Raw genomic sequence first — 23,945 nt, 5'->3', positions numbered from 1 at the left:
CGCCCGCGCAGGCGTTGATTGGTTAGTCTCTCAATCTGTCATATGACAAAGGTATTAATTTAGGGATTTGCTTCAGGTTTATTGCACTTTATTGCAGTTTTATAGCTGTACACAACTTCGCCGTGTGTGCCATTACCCTGCTTATGTTCAGAAGTCTTGCAACAATGCGAGAATGGTGCTCGATGATCCACCATGCCAAATGCAGAGCTCGTTCTGTCATTATGCAACACCCCTCTTCTGTTACATTATGCAATACTCTGCTGACTTAAACGTGCATAGAATGAGAAACAGTTTGGATATAACTAGGTTCATTCCACCGTATTCAGATCCATCCATGAGGCTGACACAGCTCTATTCAGTTCATGTTACTTTGTGAGGAGAACTCAGATAAATGCTGGAAATGGGAAGTGAGATTTACTTCAGAAGTGTATATTAAGAGTTTTGAGGAACTGGTTCTGACAGCTTACATTACTCGTTAATGTGCAGACTAAGATTTTAGTATCATAACATGACATGCACTCAAAAGATAAGATGCATTGTGATTGATCAAACAATATGAAAATAGACTTGTACTACATGCTTACATTGTAGGCTTGAAAATGCTTTATACCACTGGCAATTACATTATCTCTAAGTATTTTAATAGAGTATGTCTTTAAGGGTAGACCTGTTTTGAACTTTTCCATACAAAATTTCAAAGTGCTTCACAATGAAAACCAGTTAGCCCAATATTATACAGGAAGGATAGTAATGCACACAAGAAGAACAAAATAGAAAAAAAAAAAAAAAAAAAAAACACAAAGAGTAAAATGTCAGTTAATAAAGTCAAGGGTATGTAAGAGAAATGTACTCTGTGTGCTCCATTTTACCATGTAGTGCCTGAAGGGATAGTAACAAAAGTTTAACATTGGATACTACACTGACAACCAAAGAGTCCAACAGTGACGCAACAGTGATATGTCACCCTGACTCTTCTATTTGTTAGAAGATGGAGTGGCTTTATATCATACTGTCAAATCCAGTCAGATGACTATTTATTTGTCTCCAATGAAAACTTACTGCATTCACAATATTTGAAATGGAAATTTGGCAGATAAAAGCACACACAGACGTACAAAGTGACAAAGCTGCGTTGTGGTGTATGGGCTTTATTGGCATACATACGTATTCCTTACAGTCTCTGCACTTTTAGTGGAATATAAAGATTTAGCCTGAACCTAGTAATGCAACTTTCACACAGACATTTATCAGGGATAGAGTCACAAAGCACTAGTTTACTGCTAAACGTCAGCAAAGCACACTCATTCTTGCTATGCCACATGGCATAATAGCAGGCAAAGGTTGAGACCAATGCTGTTTGCAGGTCTAAGGCACTGATTGATATTGTCAAACCTCCCAATTTAGACAGAGAATTTTAACAAATAAACACATTTAACAAACTACTCTCAGCATCACACTTTCATAGAGCACGCACGCGCGCGCACGCACACACACACACACACACACACACACACACACACACAATTGATATGCACCCGGTTATTGATGCGTCTAAGCTACTTTAGCGGACAATGAGGCTAGTCCTTCTGTTAGAGTGATTCTGAAAGCACAGGTATAGTGTTGTTGCTGGGTCCAGAGTAATGTTTTACCTGGATAATTTTGTACATCATTCAAATATCAAGACTTTGGTTTTACTATTCACCATGCTACATTCAGATCAGGTCTCACCTGGGTGCAGTTGTGCTTCTCCACAATGAAAGATCGACCACAATGTCTTTGTCTCAGAAATGTGAGACAAAGACAGAGACATGTTTAATTGAAAAGCACCAGAGAGACTTGCCAGAGCATAACATGGGAACAAGATTGAGTTCCAACTCAAGCCAATAACATACTGTACACAGAAGCAAATGGTTTTGCAGCAAAATAATTACTTTAGCACTAAGATATAAACAAATTTCAGGCTTGTGATAAACTAAAGCCTAAGAAAGCTAGAGAGAAAGAAAGAGAAGTGCATTGGTCAAGTAGTGGCCTACTGTGGCAGTTCAAAATGGCAACAAAATTCACTCATAGCTTTACCCTCTTATCTCAGCTTCTCTAAACAACATCCTAGCGGTGAAAACACATGACGGTGCAGAGACACATGCTGTGCCAAATGTCAAGTGGTCAGCTTTCTCTGTACTCCCACTGTTCCCTCATTTCAACAGCTGGATTCTCCAAGCTCCTCCACTCGCTACCTTCCATATTCCCAAACAGTGACAACTTCATTGTTTTTCCATAATAACTGTAAAAATATAAGGATTGTAGTAAAAATAGCCCCAGGGCTAGTGTAGAGGCGCAGTAATGCAATCAAATATGACAGTACTGAACACGAGGGAATCCTTTAATACTCTTTGATTGCCCCTGAATCTAACAAACATCAACACAAACACTTAAACCATGTAAAAAAAAAAAAAGTATAATAATTAACATAGCAGAGAAACATGAAAAAGTCAGTTTAATAACAACAAATGGCCGCAAGGTAAATCAAGTATGGAGGAAGGGTGATGACGTGCATCCTCTCCTTTATCGTGTCCTTATTTAGGCCTCCTTTGTGCTGCTCTTCATCTTCTCAACTGTTTCCTGTATTCAAACAATGAAAAGAGTTGACAAAAAAAGTAACATCTAGTGTATCATTTAGCATAATGAGTGAATAATGATGTGAGGACATATTTGTATAAGCATCCGGAGGCTTTTTTAAATTTTGTTCTGAACATCTTTGGAAGTTTGCATATCACTTGAATGCTTTATCCCTTAAAACAAACATTGTATTTTAAAGCAAGGTCGTCCTGCCTGAATTCAGCATACAGCTGGTCACACCATGCTCTGTTTACAGTGGTATTATAAGCTGCCCTTCTGGAGTACAGAGCACATGACCTTGCTGACTCAGCCATGGCCTCAAGCCAGAGCCCTCGTTCTATCTTGTGAGCCTCATGCTCTCATACACATATAAGCAAGCATTGCATTATGTTCTAAGTCAGCCGACAGTAATACCAGCCCCTGTTTATGGCATTTCTGTAGCAAAGTGTTTCTATTGTTCCACCTCTTAATAGGCTACATAATTAGAAGAACACCTCACTGATTTAGCATCATCGTAACATTGTTGGACTCACGATGCACAGTTCATAAAAACATCGAAATCGATGCAGCAGAACCAGAGATATTTTTACTCCTTGTGAAAAAGTTGGTACCCTCATTACCCATTGAACGCATCCCTCTTGCGTTTTCCACAACCTCAGAAGTGGAAATTTTCTGAACACTCTGACTTCATGAGCTGTGACATGTTTGACGACGTTTTCGGCAATGGTGGAAGCCACTTTTATCAGTGTACGGTAATTTAATATATTGTAATTTTTGTCATATAGTGTTTTTCTTCGTAATTTTATAATACATATATGGAAAATTCAGATATTCCCAATGGCCTCATCTTTTGCCTCTGTCATCATGACTTTGTACTTCCTGCACTGCGTGACCTACTTGCTAGCTCGCTAAACTGTCAGCCTTGGTCGCTTCTAGACACCAATAGTAACGTTCAGCAGCAGTGTTTGCACAACTTAACCACTTGAACACAAACCAAAAAGTGTAAGTGCAAGCTCATGAGTTCCATTTGGTGTGTTACGCTAGTAGCGGCTAATTTAGCCTCGAGCCACGTAGTGATGTAGTTTTCCTTATTCCAGCAGTGAAGTGTAAACTACTTGACATTCACTAGGAATAACTGTCTATAAAACTTGATGATTCTGAATCATCCACACAAAATCTTGATGACACCCCCACCCTTCTATAATCCATAATAAAAAAGAAAAGGTTAATGATCATTTGGCTCTTTTTTCTGTCATCTGCCTTCTATCATATCCATGCCCATTTCACAGTTTTATTGAACTAATTTAGAAAACATATCTTTATTTCACATCTTTTGATTTATTGTTTCACTTTTCGAGCCAAAAGTCATAAAACTGCTGATACACTGGCTCACTGAGCTGTGCTAGGTTGGTACACAGTGACATAAAAATTTACACCTACCAATTCCTCTGTGAATTGTTTTGTGCTGGCTGAGCAGTTTGATTTCAAATGCTCTTTGTCCAGAAACACATTGCAAGTCATCAGGGTTATATCCTGAAGGAATCTAAAAGCAGACACTTGGGTTATGGCTCATGTCAGTGATATTTCATGGACCTTATAACCAAGTGGAATCCTATGAGCTGTGGGCAATGATGGCGCTTTGAAGTACACTAAAAGATGTGACTGGGTAGAGAAATCTGGGTAGAGGCCCTTTTGGTTTTGATTTATGATGACATTGACATGATTGATTACGTGACATTTTTGTTATTATTTACAGGGGTTTTCAGATTGCAAAGACCAACCTGGTGCTTGTTGAGCTCAGCCACACGGAGGTTCCACTCCTCCTCAGTCATCTCTGCCCCAGCGTCTGTTGACTCATCCACAGCTGCTGTTTTATCTGGACAGATAACAAACAAAATCATTAGTAATGTTCATGGGGCTCCGTAATGTGTCAGTTGATAAAAATGATCAAAAGAATAAATCACCTCTGGTATTTGAACTTACCAGTGCAGGTCATAGCAGTGCAGACCCAGTTGCCACATGCACAAACGCAGCGGTTACACTCTACCTGGGTCTCTGCTCCATCCTCATATGTCTCATCCTCCAAGGCACACTCTGCAGAAAGACACATGACAAACAATTCAGCCAAGACCGCACATAATAGACCGTAGCAGAACGAACAGAACAGAAACAGCATTGCACTGTAATCAACTGCCATGACCAAGATTTGTCAGCATTTCAAAATGCCATGTAATTCATCCAGTATGTTCATTTTAAAATCACATGCCTTTGGCTAATTTCAGCTTACTAATGAACAGTCAGCAAATTTGCCAACACCCATGCTAAGGAGAGAGTCTGAAGTGTGCATGTCAGAAAATTTCAAGCCATTTCCAAAACCTTTGAGATGTGTTTCAGTATCTTACAATGTCCAGGCTTGAAAGTCACGATATTCATGACAAAAGGAGTTCTGTTTGTGGTAAATGTGGAATTTCTAAATAGAAAACCACACAAAGCCAGATAAATGTGTGTGTGGGTATGACATTTCAGACTCAAGACCAGTTAATTGAGGACAGCTGGGGCAATCGGGGACAAACGCACACAAGCCATGTTCCAAAACTGGAAAACTCCAGATTTTTGGGCCAATAGTTGGACGTAGTGGTTAGGGTTAGGCAAGTATCCAGGAAATGAATGCAATTCTATGTCTCCAAAAGTGTCCTAAGCAAGTCTGTGTGTGTGTGTGTGTGTGTGTGTGTGTGTCCTTGAGTCTGGTAAAGCTCCAGGGTTCAGTGCTCCATAGTGAATGTTTTCTCTCCGCTTCCTGTGAACTTTATCCCAGATATATCGACATCAGATGACTGTGCAGATTGAAGCGACTCCACAAAACGCTGAATAGAGAAGCAACCTGAGGCTCATTTCCACAGTTTGCTGGGTGTCAGGACTGTCTGACAAAGCTCATTTCAGTGAATCCATATACCGTTTCTACTGGTGTGCGACTTTATGTTACATTAAATCAAAATACACAAACGGTCACTTTAAGCTCACTCTTCTCTGGTGGGTTAAAGCCAGGCTTCAGGCAGTTGAGGAACTCATCAAAGCTCAGCTTCCAGTCAGCGTTCTCATCAGAGAGCTCGATGAGGGCATCAACGCACAGGCTCCTGGGAGGCACAAACATACATGCAGAATAAATATTAGCTGCTCTATACAGTGACCGCAGAGCATTACAGACAAAAGTAAGCACACAGAAGAAATGATAATTGGTTGGAGTGTGACACTCCACAGAGCACAGCTGTTTATGCCAGTGCAGGCTCCCACAGGATGCCTCCAGTAAAGTTTGCACTGGCTGCATAGTTTCGATAACTTGCACCTCATACATTAAAATGGCACTGCAGCCCATAGATATGCATCTGTATGTGCAAGCATTACCACAGAAGTAAATGTAAGACTACAGAGGTTTGGTGGGAGGCGAAACTGCGATAAAACAAGGAAGAATGCACATACTACTAATACTAATACACACATAAGCACTGAAATCCACACTCACTGACCTGAGCAGCTTGTTGCTCTCCTGGTCTGCGTAAGACTGCAGCTCCACAACCGACTCATTTTGCTGGATGAATTTGAGCAGCTCTGATGAGTCCAGCTGAGAATCACCGTTGTCATATGACTGCAGAAGGATGGACAGACACAACTTTACATCTTCAGGGGTCATAGTGCATTTTGATTAGTTTTCTGTCGTGTACGTGTGTGTACTGAAAATATTAGTCTGAAAGAAATCACTGGTGTTTTCTGATAGACTGGTCAGTCTGGGCTGTCAGTGAGTGTGCAGTTATAGCCACAGACAATACCAAGAGTGCACCAGTTGCCATGACAAAACCTTCCGCAGCTCTGTTGTACCAGCTCTGCTTACAGCGTGTACTTATTTTTTAATATTTTGCAAAGGGACTGGAGCAGAAATGAACACGAGCATGAACAGTTCTATGCGAATTGTAATTTTAGGCATACACCTTAATACAAATACTCACATTGAATTAATCAGAGCTGCTTGTTAACCTTTAAGCTCTGTCATACTGTCGTTGACATAGTTTGGCAGTTATGTTGGTAGACCTTTCAGATGACTAAAGACCCATTATATGGCCACGTGGTGTGTTTGTGGAGGAGATGAACTGAAAATATGAGATGCGATAGAAAGTTGGCAGCAAGTGTGATCTAAAAAATGTGCAGCATATTTTCAAGATGGGAAAGACCAGACAATTAAATACTGCTGTTCAAACAAACTGTTCAAAGAACCATCTGCTCGTCTGCTTTAATGTCATTCATGTAAGCCCAGAGAGTGGCAGGGGTCCTCCTCTGCAGGACAGAGATCCTCATTAAACTGAATTATGACCATCAGCTGACACGCTTGAAAGATCTGTCACATGAATAATTAGACACAGTCTGAGGCGGCTTTAAGGATCAGAGTGGTTGGAGGAGGCCCACATGGATAAATAATCCGGAGTATTCTGGAAAAAGACTGTGTACATTAATTGAGACCAAGGTCCGGTCTACAGAGGAGGGAATCGCACCTTGAAGTATTTGAGCAGGACATCAGAGAAGTTGGACCCTTTGACAAACCAGCCGTCTGGGACGACCTCAGTCTGCAGCCACTGGATCACACGACTCCTCAGCTCATTGCGGTCAGCAGCATAGCACACCACTGCAGGAGTGGGAACAGATCCATAGGTCAACAGCATTCGTGCATAATCCAATAGATAAAATACAGCACTCTGCCTTGCAAGCTATTTTATGATTAACTCTGGTCTTTTGTGAATACATCAACCATGTTCATCCTGTCTGTTCCATTATACCATAAAATATTGTTATTGCTCAGACATACCAACCAAGCTTAACACATCAGTGAACTGTGACCTTAAGTCACGCCCTGAATTTAAGCGTGCATCAATAAAAACAATTAAATTGGAGTTTTTTCTTATCTCACTAAGATTGTAAAGACTTTAAATCCTAAGACCATAAATTTATAAAACAGTCACGTGTGCACACATAAATACACACACAAACTCACCTGGACTGGCAGCTGCCTGCTCTGTTTTCTTCTCTAAAGGTGATTAAAAAGAGAGAAAGAATATAACATTTGAGATTTTAAAAAAAAATCAATCAATTGAACAGCATTGACTTGATTCAGATAAATGGAAATCAACGTGGCTGTCACTGAGCACTTGGTCAAAGGTCTGTACAAAGGACCACATGGTGTGGCATAATTATTTTCTCCGTCTACCTTTTCTGCCACAGCTCTGACCAATGTTCAGCCCGACACAACGAGTATGACATCACCAAGTGGGAGCAGTGAAAGTTCACTCAAGACTGTAAGATGCAGTGATACACATGTTAAGGCCAGGAGCGTGGGAGACCTTGTATGGTAAACCATAAACCTGGTCTCCTCATATCAGTTGCACGGGCTAGATCAGAGATCACACACTAATCAGTTCAATTAGCTATAGACAGTATTATCTACACTTGTACCGGGTGACACTTGACATCAGTTTATCAGGTGAGCTACATGTCTGGCTTTTTGAGTCTCTACCTCACACCTATTATAAATCAAAATTTAGCAAGAGCTTGACATTCGTGACCTAATATTTTACATTAAATGTGGTCTGATAACAAATGGATGTTATGATTTAGTGTCAGTAGAAAGGCATGTAGGGAAAATAAACCCAAGAGCTTATAATGTATGTATATATGTACACACACACACACACACACACACACACACACACACACCCACACACAGGGTGAAGGGGTTTTTTAAGCCCTGCCTCATCCTGCCAAAGTTACTGAAGACACAATAACTGCAGGAATGTTTCTCAAGTCCTCAACATATCGAGCGTCACAGAGTAAAACATGTTCCAAACATCCATGTAAAATTGTAGGACTGTGATTTCTAATCTAGTCTTCCACGCTGTTCAGATATGGCACCTCCTCTCAACACTTTATTGCCTTTGATAAGGAAATCTTTTGTGTTGTTAATGATAACATTATTATTATTATAGTCTTAAGCACACTTGGAGGTGTAAACTATTGGAACTGTAAAAGGGACACTGAAAACAGCAGACGATAATACTACTACCAGGGTGAAGAGGGAATTTTAAATGTCACATTTAAAGCCACCATGAACTCAGAAAAAGGGAATTTTAACAGCTACAATTATATCTTGTGTCCCTCCTGCTCGTACCCTGGCAGTGTCCATCATGGGCCACCTGGATCTTTAAGCCGGTCAGGCAGGCATCCCTGTGGAGCTCACAGTGGTTCCTGTAAGTCTTGCCATTGCTGCCACACACTGACCTCTTGTGGGGCTTACAGCTCTGGAAACAGAGAGGGAGAAAATAGTATTAGTGGAAAATTTAATCTCAGTCTTTTTTTTTTTTTTTTTTTTCCATTCCTTACATTACTGCTTTGTGTTGAAGTCATGTCACTTGGTCTCTGCAGAGCCAACACTCACCTCTATGCACAGACAGCTGGGCTCCCCCTTCTCATTAACAGCACACTCTCTGCCGGCCCCACAGAACACATTGGCACACACTTTGCTTTTGCTCTGCAGCTCCTGAAAGACAGGAAACACGTCGTTGTTGTCTTAGAAATACTGATGGTTTCTACAGGTTTCACTCACAGGGCGGCGCTGTTCCCCTATTAACAGGCCCATTTGGAAAGCGCTGTGAAGGCGTTGACCACTTTTTTAAACACATACCAAACACAAATTCTCTATGGGATCCAAATCACATGGATTTTTCTTTCACATTAAACCCTGTTTACTCAAACCTGAGCCTCTGTCACAGACCTACAGAGACTCTTTCCTCCTCACTGCATTGACAGTATGGAATCTCTCCCTTGATGACATCCAAAAAAAAAAAAGGAGCCCCGATTTAGCACTTATCTTCATTATTCGGCAAGATATGTCAAAAACTACTTCACACATTTAGGGGGAAGTTCAGGGCGGAGGATGAATGCTTAGCCTCATTTTTGTTGTCATTCACAGCTGCTTTCTCTTCAAGCTCCTGAACTGTGAAATGTAAAACAGATTTCATCTAATCTTCATTCCCAAATTTGGTACGTAACATACTTGGACAACCACAAATCCATCTGTACGTGAGGCCTATTTAACTGCTCCTTGAACAAATTGTTTAATTTCGGGCCAAATTGAAAAGATGTGCACACGTCAAAACTGAACCATCCTGCAAAGTTTCATGAGATCCCACCTCTTTGTGGTGTCCCCTCCTCAACATGATAAACAACTTTGTGGTCATTATTCTGACTCACTTGACATTTTGCGCATATCATTCCTGCACAAAGTCCTAATACTCTTGGGCGTGATTTAGATATTCCCCAAAACATATGGCTGCAATCTCCCAACCAGCGTTATTACTGACAGTATCACTGTGTATTTTATTCACATCTGGATCAAGATGCAGGTTTTTTTTTTTTTAACATTTCTGTGCTTCAAACAACAAAACCTGATTATTAAACTTCCTTATTGCTGCTATCCCTGTTCTTGAACACACCTGCTTTATGTTCTCATGTCTACATGTTTATTGAGGTCTCTAGAGACCTACTTCTGCTTGCCAGTCGTTGCCATGTCAACCATGGCCAGTCTGAGCTCAAGCGGTGACAGCTGACTATACTTGATTTAAAAAATAATGTAAACAGTGAAGCTGATGTTTTTAGCGTGGACATAAAAAGGCAGTGGTGCAGATTAAAACAGCTGGGACGTTTACAACAGCATTATCGTTGTGTGTGTGCGTGCTATGGGAACACAGAATGAGGACAGAATGAGAGCCATTTAGGCAAACAGGATGAGACCTTAGCAGAGTATAACCAAACTGTCAGCTCTAAAAGCCAATGTTTCTAATGTTTCTGTGGCAGTTAAACCTTCTAGTACATGTCGCCAGTCTCGTTTTCACTTGTTGACACTTTGGTGCCTTAGTTTCTTATCTTTTCCTTGTTTGTTGTAAAAGATTGCCAGCGTGATTGCCAAAAAAATGAGTTCACTGGACCTACAAACCAACCAATCACAGGCTGCCAAGCGGAGCTCCAAGAGCTGTTTTATGACCCTCATTACCTCCTCCTTTCCCTATCTGGTGTGTCTTTGTATATATGTGTGTGTGTGTGTGTGTGTGTGTGTGTACAGGGTGTTTCCACATCTGGAGTCTGAGCTGTGTTTTCCTTTGGGCTCATTCCCATGCTCTGTGAAATCTTTTCTCCTCCCAGTTTCTCTAGACTCCCCCCCCACCCCTTAAGCTGCTGTTTCCTGTAAGAGTGAGACACAGAGTTGGCCTTCAGTGCACAAATGCACGTGAGTTGGCTTCCAAGCTGCTGTGTGTGTGTTTGTGAGCCCAGGTTCTGGTATGTAGGTTAAAACCAAGCTGGATTCTTGTGACTGAACTCTCATAAGCTCACTAATGATAGAATATAACAAGATGGATGCAGGGAGCGGGGGTTGGGGGGGCAAGTCACATGCAAACACGGCAGTGTAGCAGCTTTAACCCCAAAGTGCTGAGAGGAGAGGGACTGTAGGGTTTCAGTTCATTTCTATGCATGATTTAAACTCGCACACGCACACACACTTGCACTCCAAAGTTGAGGTCATGGAAAATCTTCAAAGCAATCCCCGTGGCTTTGAGCATGTTGGACAATTCAGTTTGTTAGACACAGATGGGCCAGAAGCCTGTTGAAACCTGTAGAAACCTCCAATGAGAACATGAATAATGGATGGACTCCTTAACTAAATCTAGTATAAACGTAGAGCTCTGTCTGTCCACCTCTCTTCCACTAGAACCGGCAGAGGATTCCTGACATTTAGCTAATGAACACAGAGGCACACGGCTCTTTTTTTCAGCTGATTCAAGTGGATTGTTGCTATGGTGAGAGCATGTACAGGCTCCTGTTGTGGCAAGATCACAGAAGTGTCAATCAAAAGCGGCAAATGGAACCAAGCCCCATAATGAGATCACAGCAGAGCCTGTTGATCAAATTCTATGATTGGCACAGACAGCAGAAAAGAATGGACCTTCAACAAACCAGGGATGTCTGGCTGCCTTATGAGTCATAAATCATGCCTGCATGTAGCCTTCATTGTTGCCATGAACAGGACTGGGTAGACACACCCTATTCCATGCACAATCATTGAGGACATTTACATGTGCACTTGTGTCTGGTTTTGATCATAATTCAGGGTGTGGCGTTTGGATGGTCATCTAACTTCACCATATCCCTGCCACTCATTCCTAGACCTAGACCAGTAAAATTCGCCAAGCTCCTATATTTGCTGATATTAGTCATTAACTCTTAGCTACCGGTATCATGTATTTGTTGGCAAGTTAGAAATTAGCTTTCTTGCTCAGACACATTGACACCAGTCTTAGATGTGATCTTGTTTGTTGCAAAAAACATGGCAAAAAAATATACAATTTGCAGGTAAACAGTGGGCTGTGTGCTACACTATTTCTTGGCGGGGGCAGTGACTTCCTGGAGTCTCTGCTGGGTGCCTGATGACCTCACAGTGATGTCATAACTCTATGAGATGTGTTAGTGAGTGAGTTTTAACAGTGCCTCGAGGCAGTTTTTGTTATCTTTCATCAGAGCTAGACCAGCTGTTTCCACTCTATTTCCAGCCGTATGCGAAGCTAAGCTAAGCTAACCAGCCACTGGTGGTAGCTTATGTACTGTATACAGTCATGAGTGATATCAATCTTTTCATCTACCTCTTAGCAAGTAAGTGAATACATGTATTTACCAGTTTTAAAATATCATCTTTTTGTTTTTACTATTCAGCTCCAGTTGAGAACATTCATGCACACATAGCGGAAAACTGGATAAGTTGTCTAAAGACCATAATATCCCAGTTACTATCACAGTAATAGCGGTTATTTCAGAAACCAAGATATGATGTTTACATGCGAAAACACAGGATTCTCCACAAACCCCACCATAACTGGCACACTAGAGTGCATGTAAACACACTCATTAACCCAATCACCATCAGTGCAGACATAGAAAAAATGTACAAATAGCAACACAAACAGAGACAAACACACCCGCTGTGGGTGTCCTACTTAAATGACATAAATTTTTCATTGCAGCAACAAATGCTGCCTTATTTTCCATCTCTCCCATTTAAAAACAATCAAAGGAGCTGGAGCTCTGATGAGTGACTAGTGAATCATAGTAGACTAAGCAGAGCCTTTCATACCACAAGCGGCCTCAAGCATTAAACTGATTGTGTATATATACACACATTCAAAAGTTCATTTTTCCTCGATTCCTGCCCTTCCTCTTACATTTTTTTCCACATTAATATTTTTGTCAGGAGGTTAATATTATTTAAAGGTTTTAAGAAGATTAAAAGATTTAAGTGATATCTCTCAAAATCCTCAGTGCTTTATTTTCATCTTCAAGTCTGGAGTACTTTCATTTCACTCTGTCTTGTCTTATTCCCAGTGCCATGCCCTTTTACGGGTGCAAGAGACACGCCAGTGAGTCGAGACCAGCTTTGCAGAGTTAGATGGAAGAGGAGAAACATAAGTGAGCAGAGAGATGAAGCAAAAGAGGAGGAAGCTGTGCAGGAAGTCTGACTATTAAAACACAGGTAAATGGTGAAGACACAAGAGGAGAGGCAGGGTTGTGAATTTCTCCCCTGCCATGTGTTGAATGGCTCCATGCTGAGGCAGACTGGAGTTAAAGGGCAATGTATTCTCGCTTCAGAGAAAAAAGTCTCTTTCATTTTCCCCTGCCGATAAGGATCTAGGCAGTACAACAGCAACAAGGAAAAATCTGTACTCACTACCACATAAAAAACGCATTAGAACATCCTTCTCCGCGTCTTTCTGCATCTGTCGATACATATAACAGTATGAGTAATGGAGCCTATCCGCCTTCAACTGCGTGTTTTGCGCATATGTGTGTTTGTGTATGTGCGCATCTCGGTGATGCTCCATTGATCCAGCAGGCCAATCAATGCCTTTCTCCTGTGGGTGTCACTTTACAGCCACCGTGAATCCTATTCCCACAATGCACCCTGCCTCTCATTAGCATAGAAAACATTGATTTACCGACCGTAAACACCCTGTCCTGAATATGCCTACAGTGACAAACAGCATAATGGAGGTTAGTTGAGAAAATAAATGTATTAAATATTGTTTTTAACCTTTCCGTTAATGAATTATACTAGTTTAATCAGCTTGATCAGTTTATTGGGCACACAGAGCTTCATTTAATGCAGTCCAATGCTACAACCCGACATGAAATCCTTTCCACATTGAGCTTTTGTTGAGACTGTCTTAGAGATATGTTGATTCAGCACGATAATCACTGTGGGGGTTGCGCTTTATGGAGCTGTTGAATCGCTCTGAATTACAAAAAGGTGAAAGGTGATTTAGCTCACTTTGAGTCAACACCTCTATGACACACTTTCCACAATATTGAGCATAGGTTTCATAAAGATAGGATCTGTTGCAGGGCTGCTGCACTGGATTTCTTGGATGTAGCTAGATCAATCTTGACAAAACATTTTCCTCTTTGCCCTGAAGTACTTTTATGAATAAGATATTATGCTATTTAACAATTTGCAATATGAAAACAAAATCATTCCTGATGATTGCATGACAATGAAAGGATGTTTCTGCTCATTTTGGTCACTAGTATAGTGTTTTCAGGTGCGGTTTTATTCCTCGACCTCCTTTTCGCTCAGATTTATCAAAGCAAAAACTGCAAAAATCCAAAACATCAAAAACAATGACTGCTGAATTAAGGAAAAGAAAAAGGGTAAATCATTGGAAGTAAAAACTGCTCAGATGTTTTATTTGGCCACTTAACCCCAAAACACACAGTTATTCGTCAAAGAAATTATATTTCAGAACCCATTAGGGAGCTATAACAATGATACAGACACGACCAGACGAGGCAGTCAATTCTAGGCAGGCATTAAAGACCCCAACTGTGTCCTGAAGGCAACAATTTGTCTCCATTTAGAGACTTCTTAGCTGGCGTATGTAATCAGCAAAACTTAAAACTTTGTGCTTAAAACAGAAGTGTAATACTGAACATTTTATTGCATAGGGTGGTCTTTACAACTGTTGGGGCAGAATGTACATATGAGGGCATGAAAGGAAGAGCTTGTCATTTTGGGAGATGCTGGGTGTAGAGCTGCAATGATTAATGGATTTATTGATTAGCTGTCAACTATTAAATTCATCTGCAACTAATTTGATCATCAATTCATCGGTTTGAGTAATTCTTAAGACGAGAAAAGACTCTTAAATGTGGATATCTTCTAACTTTTTTACATCTTTGTGACTGAATGTCTTTGGGTTGTGGACAAAACAAGATATCTGAGGACGTCATCTTGGGCTTTAGGAGACACTGATCGACATTTTTCGCCACTGTTTTGACATTTTATAGACTAAACAACTCATCAATAAATCAAGAAAACAGATAAATTGATGCTGAAAATAATCATTAGTTGCAGCCCTAGTTGTTAGCAGTATGTGCAGAGTAACTAATGTTGCTTGCTTCTTACCAACAGTGACTCCATTCCCTACATCATGTACTGTACACCGCCAACAGAGAGTCTCAGACTGACAGATGGACGGCCAAATGCGCACACAGCAAGGCAACTCTACCCTCGCAACCTCAAAAAGCAGCCCAGCATTTCACAAGCATGTTTCTAATTACACTGAGGTGAAATAGTGGAGGGGGGAGAGTTGAAGGGGAGGGATGTAGACAAGAGACAGGATCAGGAGGCAGGGGTTACATTCCTGAGCTATGTTGTGCCTCAGCTGGGGTCCGACAGAGTTCGTCTTGAGCCAAAATCTCCTCAGTATTTAGGTCACAGAGGTGCCCCTGCTCTCCCCCCTCTCCAGCATTTCCCGCTTTCCTCCTGTGTTGTCTCACCAGCTCCGGATTGTCCAACGCTCGTCAGCTTTCATGAGACGTGGGCTCACCGCCAGGAGCGAGAGGGACAGGGAGGACTCAAACCGAACAGCTCGTGTCCTTCTATCCACAAAGACCTCCCTCTCATGTCTCTTTCCCTCTAACCAGGCCTTACCAGAAGAGAAGTGGAGCGCAGCCAAAGAAGAGCGAGAAGCGTTCTTACTCCATTCACTGTACGCTAATCATGAACCAGTTTCCTCCTTTAAGGAATTTATTTCACAGGGGAGAAACATAACAGACCATCATCAGCCACGGTTGTGAATCATTACAGTAAGCTCTCGCACTTGCCCTCAATAATTAAAGTGCATCCATTCTTTCCTTCATTCTGAATCTATTCAGCTGCATCTTCATACATATCGAAACAGGTTCGGTCACATTTCTTCTGCACTTGACAGCCTCTTGAGATCAGACATACAGTAAAGCCTCCACTGAGAAACACACTTGAAATCACCAAAATGACGCAGTCTACCGACGCACTCCCTCTGAGCTGAGATGCCTGGTTTGTATTTCTTGGATTTACATGAGAATGAGAATGAGTTGATAGCGGGACTGGCAGTGTCCTTGGAAAAATGAGGTCAAAGTAAGACTAATTTGAGTGTTGTAAAGATATGAGCTCTTTGTAAGAGCTCTGTGGGTGGTCTCCAACGTTCTCTGAGGGGCCGAGTCTGAGATTAAACCTGCAGAAACAAAGAGGACCCGCAGTAACGACCAGTTTACACCGAACTGCCTGTTATTCTTCTCTCTCCTCTTCTGTTTCTTATTCAGCGTGAAAGGAATGCACCAACGGACACGATGATGTCACCCCAGTCTGCTGCCTCTTATTTTACACCCACCAGGCCCGTCAGGAGCTGAAATCTAACAACTACACCCTAAAAGAAACAACAAGAAGAAATAAAATGGAATACGGATAGAGTGGCAGAAACACAGAAAGAAAGAAAGAAAGAAAGAAATGAAGGAAGAACTAGAGAGAAAAATGCAGAGAAAGTTACAGAGAGAAAGCGAGAGCGTAAAGAAAGGCAGGAAATAAGTCACGGTCTGGGCAGAGCCACATCTGCTAGCAGTTAAAAACGTCACCAGAGGACATAAAATGCCATGAACACGGCACCATCCCTCCCCTTCCCTGTGCACCCTGTTGACACACTGCTGGGACAAAAGTGCCCCCACCACCTGACCCACATCAATCGAATACAGAACCATCCCACCTTTATCCACCCAGTCCTCTACACTACATGTCTGTCCTGTCATCCTTGTCTTCATAAAGTCCTGATTTTGTCATCTCTCACAGCATCAATGTCTGTCTTTCTCTTATTCTTGATCCAACAGTTCTCCCCAAAGCCTTTTCCTCTCTTTTTCTCTCCATCCACTTTGCCACCTTCCTCTTCCCTCTCTCCCACCCCCTGCTCTGTTCTGGGCATTTTTCCACTGCCAGGACAGGAGGGAGGAAGGGAGGGAGGAAGGGAGGGGAGGCCCATGCAGGCCAGGAGAATGAGTAGAGTCCCTGCCCTCTTCTCTGCTCCCTCTTTGAGGCCAGTATTGGGGCTGAGGGCTGGAACATGTTTGTAGAAGGAAAAAGGCCCATTTAGAGAGTGGAGGATGTGTTCAGTGTGTGCAGCCATTAAAAATCTGTCAGTGGCACCAAGATGATACGTCCATACAGCTTCATGTGGGACACAGACCAGGTCTCATAAGCTCTAAATAGGCATGTTTATATCTTATTTTTTCCTCATAGTTCATCAAAAACCTGCGAAATTTCTGCCTTTTATGTCAGTCAGGATTCAAGCTGAGCTAAAACGTTTAGCCAATGAATCAATTAGTTGATGACAGAAAATGTGCAACTACTTTTAGAACTGTAATTCAAGCAAAAAGAGTTTGTCAAGCGAGAGGGTTTGTTGCTTTTCATTGTTGTGTGTGACAGTAAACTGAACATTCTTGGGTTTTGGACAGTTGGTCAGATAAAACAAACTATTTGAAGATGCAATCTCAGGCTGTGGGAGCTGGAAAATAATGGGATTTTTTTTTTTTTTTTTTACAATTTTTTGACATCTATAAACAAAAAGACCAATCGATAAGATGAAAATCAGCAGATTCATTGATGATGAAACCCTTAATTGAGTGTCTTTTGATCACAACTTTTGATAACACTGTCAAATCATACATTCTTCTTCTTCTTCTGTATTTGATGTTCAGCTTTATATCTTTTCTTTTACACTTTCTCACTTCAATACACACTAAAGCTACAATATAATAAATAACAAAATAACTTCATCTGAAAGAATGACATTGATGTGTGGTTGAAAAGCTATTAAGTGGAGCGTTGAACTTAGACTACTGTGTCATCAAATATATTGTTTCCAAAGGTCAGGAATGAACGAATAAAATGGCTTGAGGGGGACAGCCTGTTAATTCAGTGTTGTGAGCAGACGCTCCCCGGAGGACCTGTGCTGAACATGCTTTTCCCAACAGCACTCTGACCCCTGCTGAAACACCAAACCTGCTGACATGTAATATCCCCATTTCAAGGCATCTGCACAAGACACAGGTGAGGGACACAGGTTGGTCAGTGCTTCACATAAAACCTGTGATGAATTTGTTTTATTCAGGAAATACATTAAAACCTGACCCTGGACTTAAAAAATTAAAAAGTAGTAATTATTTCCATCATCAATCAATCTGCTGATAATTTTCTTGATTATTTTTGTGGCATCTAATATGTCAGAAAATAGCAAAAAATGTCCATCACAGTTACCTAAAGCCCAAAGTGATGTCAACCTGCTTGTTTTTTCTGACTGACTCTTGACTTACTGCTTACTCTGCAGACAAACCTTCGGTTTATTTAGCTTTACCATACAGTAGCTTTTAAAATAAGATGCATTGTCAGATTCAACTACCCGACAGTACGTAGAGAAGTTAATGCTAGCTGCTCCTCGACAACAGTAACACTACTTACACATTCATGTGTCCATAACAATAATCCAATATTATAATACTATAGCACTGACGGGGGACATTTTTTGAATTGTAAGTACATTTACTTTTGATACTTTTAGTGCATCTTGCTAATAATAAACCTATTTACTTAAGAAACAATGCAATTCAATGCAAGACTCTCACTTATAATGGAGCATTTTTACATTGTGACATTGCGACTTTTACTTGAAGCTGGAGTGCAGAGCTTTTATCTCCCCCTACCGGTAGTGAGAGCCATTACACAAACACTGTTGATAAACTTGTGACACCATAGTCTTTGCCATACTACACTAGTTGCTGTAGCCAACTCCACCAATCTTTGCTAGCTGATGTAGAACTCATCCCTACGGTGTACCAGTGAGCGAATGTCTCCACAGACACCAGATTTAAAAACTCTGGTTTATTCCAAAACACAAAGAGATGAACCTGCCACGGATGGGCTTAATGAGCTTTGTGCGAGCTTGTTTGACAAGGACGTGAATGATATTCATTTATATAAGCAAGAAAAGCAGCAAATCCTCACAATTTGGAGGCAGAAACAAAGAAACATTTTAGCTTGAAAAATCACTTTAACGATGAATCATTATCATCATAGTTGCCTTTTGTTTTCCTGCCAATGGACTAATTGTTGCAGCTCCTAAAAAAGAGACACTAAAATGGTACCCAGCATTATCAAATCACTCCCAAACTGAAACAGTATACCGAGTAGGTGTTCTGTTGCTGTAAAAGTATGTTCTGTGGATTGGTGTACATTGACGGATGGGTAATGCAACACACAGAACAATAACAATACTCGCATAAAACAAATCTCAGATCGCAGACGTCACAAGACATTTGTTAGATAAACTGCTTCACGCTTTAAAACGGTCTGAATGAGCCACTTTTAAGCTGCAGCAGTTGTCAAGGCTTTCTGGTTAATGGTGGTAGAACTGAACAATTACAACTGGCGAGAACAATGGCAGCCAGTTAATCACTCATCCCACAGCGCCTCCATTCTCACCAAGCAAGCTGCATTTCAGACGCAGGGCCTGATCTCAAGGTAAACCTGCCCAGGCCCGCTGGATGCAGGACGATCTCCGTATTCTGTTGGTTTTATGTGCCAGTTTTATCTCCCTTGAAATTGTCCTTGAAATTCAAACAATTTTTCAACATGTCACACTAATGATGTTGATTTATCGCCTTTGACTGTGAGCTAAAAACCGTAAAACAAAGGGAAATTGTCGCCCTTTATAACCTGCGTTCGGGATGCATCGCTGAGTCCTCGTCTCCCGAGCGAACTGATTCGAGCCCTGCCACCTATACGTACACTTAACTTTTAGCATGCATGAGTAAGTTAGTGTGTTACATATTCATTATCTCTTACTCACAAACCCTTTGAGTAGACTTTAGTGCTGCTCCTTGTCATTTCTGTGCCTGTGTGTGTGTGTGTGTGTGTGTGTGTGTGTGTGTGTGTGTGTTAACTCATGTGTGTAGTGCCTTTGAGTGCAGCGTGCCGGTAATGATAAGACACCAGTACAGCTGCTAAGCTAAATGAGGACTCCTTTTATGCCAAGCCAAGAGTGAAGAGAACACACTGCAGGGACATGAAACACAGCACACCCCCCTCGTTCTTTCTCTCTACCCCCTCACTACACCGCCAAGTCTTACCTCACCCCCCAATCTTCCCTGCTATAATTGCATGACTGTGGCTCCATCTCCTTTCTGTTTTACATCACTATATCTCGCCGTCCTCCACCATCCCTGCGCAGGATCATGACTGCATGTTGGGCTACAGTTAATTAGAGCAGGCTGATACAGGCAGAGGACACAGCGTCCCCTCATGCTCGCGTTCCCTACACCTGGGCAGATATTTTTAGCCCACCTTGGATGAGAGAGAACAGGCATCAACATGGCAACATGGCAGGGTGCCTGAGAGGCTGTGGCTCAATCAGTCTGCTCCAGATCCAGGGCATCAGCAAGGGAACCAGCTTCTTCTTCTTGACTTCTTCTTCATCCTCTTCAACCTGTCTTCTTCATCCACTCAACTCTTGGACTGTGAGAGGAGACCTTGTGTGCTCGCCTTGTTGGACTCACTTTCTTGATGTCTGTGTTTTTCAAGATCCAGAGCCAGTTCAGATAACTAAATTAACCACTGTGTCATTCCACCCTGTCACAACGGACGATGCTGGATAACACAATAACACCGCATGCCTTAAAAACAGAAATATAAACACTCCTCTCTTTCTGTTTATATGCAAGAGTGTGTGCACATGTCCCCCGAGGCTGCAAACCCTTATGGCTTTCACTATGCTTGCATCTCGCCCTCCTTAGCATACCAAGCTCCCGGTGCGTTTGAGTAAGACTCCAACATTTTATTCACAAGATGCATATCTCGTTTCCAGCCAGCACACACACACACACACACACAAACACACAGTTATCCACACAGAGTGCCGAGCCTAGCCACCCTGCCACACCACATCTCTGAGTTGCTTGCCTTCAAACGCTGCAATCTCTCACCTCAGGAAGCACAAAGGCATCGTCCTTCATAATAAATCAGGAGTTAGTGTCCAGATTTTAATACCCTGCCTTCATGCCAGAGAATAAACACATCAATTCACACGCAAAGTGTTTTCATCAGTCTTAACAGCTCTTTTATGTTGTGTGTACAGATAATCTAATGCACATCCCTTGAAACTAACCTGTATACACAGCCTGCAGGCTCATCAGATCCACACCTGCGATAGCTTTGCTACAACTTGTTGACCTCCTTCAGACAGCACACTGGAATGCCAGTTCAGGCCCTTCCCACAGCCAGTCAACAGGCCGTATATTATCAGTGTAATTACCTTTGGAGAATAGATGTCTTTCTAATGCCTCCCCATTAACTTGGTGGGTACACTCAACAGACTCTGCTGTGTGCTCAGCCTTCACCATACCATACCTCACAAATCACAGCCGTGAATCCAATAAAGGAGCACACAATGGAACATTTTCCAGCCAGCGGGCAAAGGTAGGGACGTCAGGGGAAGGTCAGGGGGGATGGGGCCTGCATGTCGGGCCATGAGTAATGTCGTGGCAGTTGAGGCTGTAATGGCCATCTGCGTGAAGCAATAAAGATAGACCAGGCAGCAGACAATTGGTTTATCTTGTGTTTCACATTTGACGTAGCTGTAAGTGTTTGAAAAATCTATCCTCTAATTAGGCTGCAGCTATTTTCTCACCATGCAACTGTTGTGCAGGTCAACAGAGGAGTCAACACAAAGCCAGGTGTTCAACAGCTGTGAGGGTATAGGGCCATCAACCACCACCTGGTGAGTGTGTGTGTGTGTATTTCTGTTACTAAAATGAATAGATTAACATTTTGGGAAGTTTGCTTCCTCACCAAGAGTCAGATGAGAATATTGGAGGTGGTCATCCCTGTGTGCCATCAGGCCACCCGTCTTTAACAGCCCATTATCTTTGTGTTTACTCAGAGGTTGGACTACTTAGCGCTGCAGTGCGAGACCCATAAGGTGAGTATTCTCACAACTCTTGAGTACACACTATCTTGACTGACCACCCAAACATGTTGTTTGTATGCCATTAGAGCAGCTGCCAGTTGGCAGAGTGTTTTGCACCCGAAGCATCCTACACTATTGATGATGAGGGGCCATCAACCCCCAAGGGGAGGGGGCTTTGTGAGATATACACAAACACTAGCCCTTCTTTGCTTTTCACAGCTGTCTGTCACTCTTCAGTCACTCTGGTCCTCTGCTGACTTCACGACTCCAGAAAAAAAAAAGAGTATTTCTGTGTGATCCAGAAATATGCAAAATGGGTTTGTTTCGATTTACAGCAAAAAGAAAGAAAGAAAGAAAGAAAGAAAGAAAGAAAGAAAGAAAGAAAAATTAAAAAAGAAAGAAAAAGAAAATTGCACATGCCTATCAAAGCACATTATGAGTGCAATCATTTTTAGGATTAAGAATGATGTTCCTATTGAAGAAAACTGCTCCAGTGGCAATTTAGTTCAACTGTGAGCCTCATTGTCTCCACAGTGAAGCTCATAATTGTGCCAAAAATAAAGGCATAATTGGTTCTTCTTAAGAGGATAAACACTATAACAAGCTATATGCGGAGTACAGTTTAGAAAACACAGCTTTAAATGACTAGTTTTCCCCACAGCACCGTGTTGTGTTGGATATCGGACTGACTCCGACCCTTTCCAGATGTTTTCTAGCTCATCTGTGAACAAAGCTGCTGTGTTCATATGAGTCCTGACGGACGGCTTGGTGCGGGAAGGTTACACAGCGTTTACTAACTTAGTCTACAGATGAAAACAGCATTAGATAAACACCTGAAACCCAACAAAGAAAACGATTTGAGTTTTTCTAAGCCAAACTTACCTCGGCGTTACAGACAGCCGCGGCCAGCAGAAGGAGCGCAGCGACCCTTCGCGACATCTGGACAGAAAAGGAGAAAAAGTAAGAATGAAGCGGAGAAAGACACACCAGCTCCTCGGCAGGCTGAGGAAACTTGAGGGGAAAGGCTACTTTTAATGTTCTGCGTTACCATTTTGGAAAGAAAGAGAGAAAGCTGCTCCGCTCGGAGGTGCTGGGAGGAGGGGAGCTGGTCTGGATGTTTGTCGGGACGGAGGCGAGCAGGAGGTCCGTGATATGAAGAAATCTGAGGAGCGCCGAGGAATTCGTGCCAGTCCGTCAGTCTCTCCTCCTCCTCTCTCTCCGCCGTGGCCAATGAAAACGTCTGGAGTCCTCCGAGGACGTACACAGAGGAGTAGAGGAGGGGGAGAAGTGTGTGTGTGTGTGTGTGTGTGTGTGTGTGTGTGTGTGTGTGGTGTAGATGCAACCATAGTCTCCTAAACATTACATTACGCTAAATGGTTGCTCCATATACATTTTTTTTATTTTTTATTTTGCAAGAAACGTAAATGCAGCTGTGTGTATGGATCCATCACCAGTGCATTATCCTCCCCCCTGATCTTTGTATGCACCATTGGTTGCCCCCCAGAATACAGCAATAGGCTGATCAGATGCTAACGAGCCTGACTTCTTGCAGCTCTCTCAAAATGAGAAGACATCAACGGCCCTCAGGCTTTTACAGAAGCCCACGCAGTCTTCAGTTTGGACTCCATCTAACCATGCGGCCACAAGTTGTCGCATGGACCACATACAATCCAGTGTTTAAGTGGGTTTAAGCAGTTAAAGCTGTGTTTGCTGGTTTTTGGTCACTAGGGGGCAGAAGAAAAACCAAGTGACAGATGCACATCTTTAAATAGACTTGTCATGGATAAAGTAAAAAACATTCTATGTCTGTTAACACAGCCAACAAGGTGCAACACTACGTTTCCATTATATATTGTATTTGTAAGTCCAGGATTCACTCTCCTTTTAGGCCTACAGAAAAATGATTTCTTAACCAGCTATTGG

At 42.0% G+C, this 23,945-nt stretch overlaps 1 protein-coding gene across 1 annotated transcript; it reads right to left on the bottom strand.

The window, feature by feature from the left end:
• Positions 1-1,132: 1,132 nt before the first annotated feature.
• LOC143330646 (follistatin-related protein 1-like) lies at positions 1,133-23,235 on the bottom strand. Its single transcript, XM_076747356.1, has 11 exons — positions 23,071-23,235; positions 22,905-22,961; positions 9,092-9,193; positions 8,825-8,954; positions 7,655-7,687; positions 7,158-7,288; positions 6,141-6,259; positions 5,638-5,750; positions 4,600-4,710; positions 4,398-4,492; positions 1,133-2,619 (listed from the first exon to the last, which is right to left on the bottom strand). The coding sequence occupies exons 1-11, from the start codon at positions 23,071-23,073 to the stop codon at positions 2,578-2,580; spliced, it is 936 nt and encodes a 311-aa protein (XP_076603471.1). The 5' UTR covers positions 23,074-23,235; the 3' UTR covers positions 1,133-2,577.
• Between the last annotated feature and the right edge of the window lie 710 nt (positions 23,236-23,945).

This window comes from Chaetodon auriga, chromosome 13, assembly GCF_051107435.1.
Source record: "Chaetodon auriga isolate fChaAug3 chromosome 13, fChaAug3.hap1, whole genome shotgun sequence".
NCBI classification, from domain to species: Eukaryota; Metazoa; Chordata; class Actinopteri; order Chaetodontiformes; family Chaetodontidae; genus Chaetodon; species Chaetodon auriga.
This window is presented reverse-complemented; position numbering and strand designations above follow the sequence as displayed.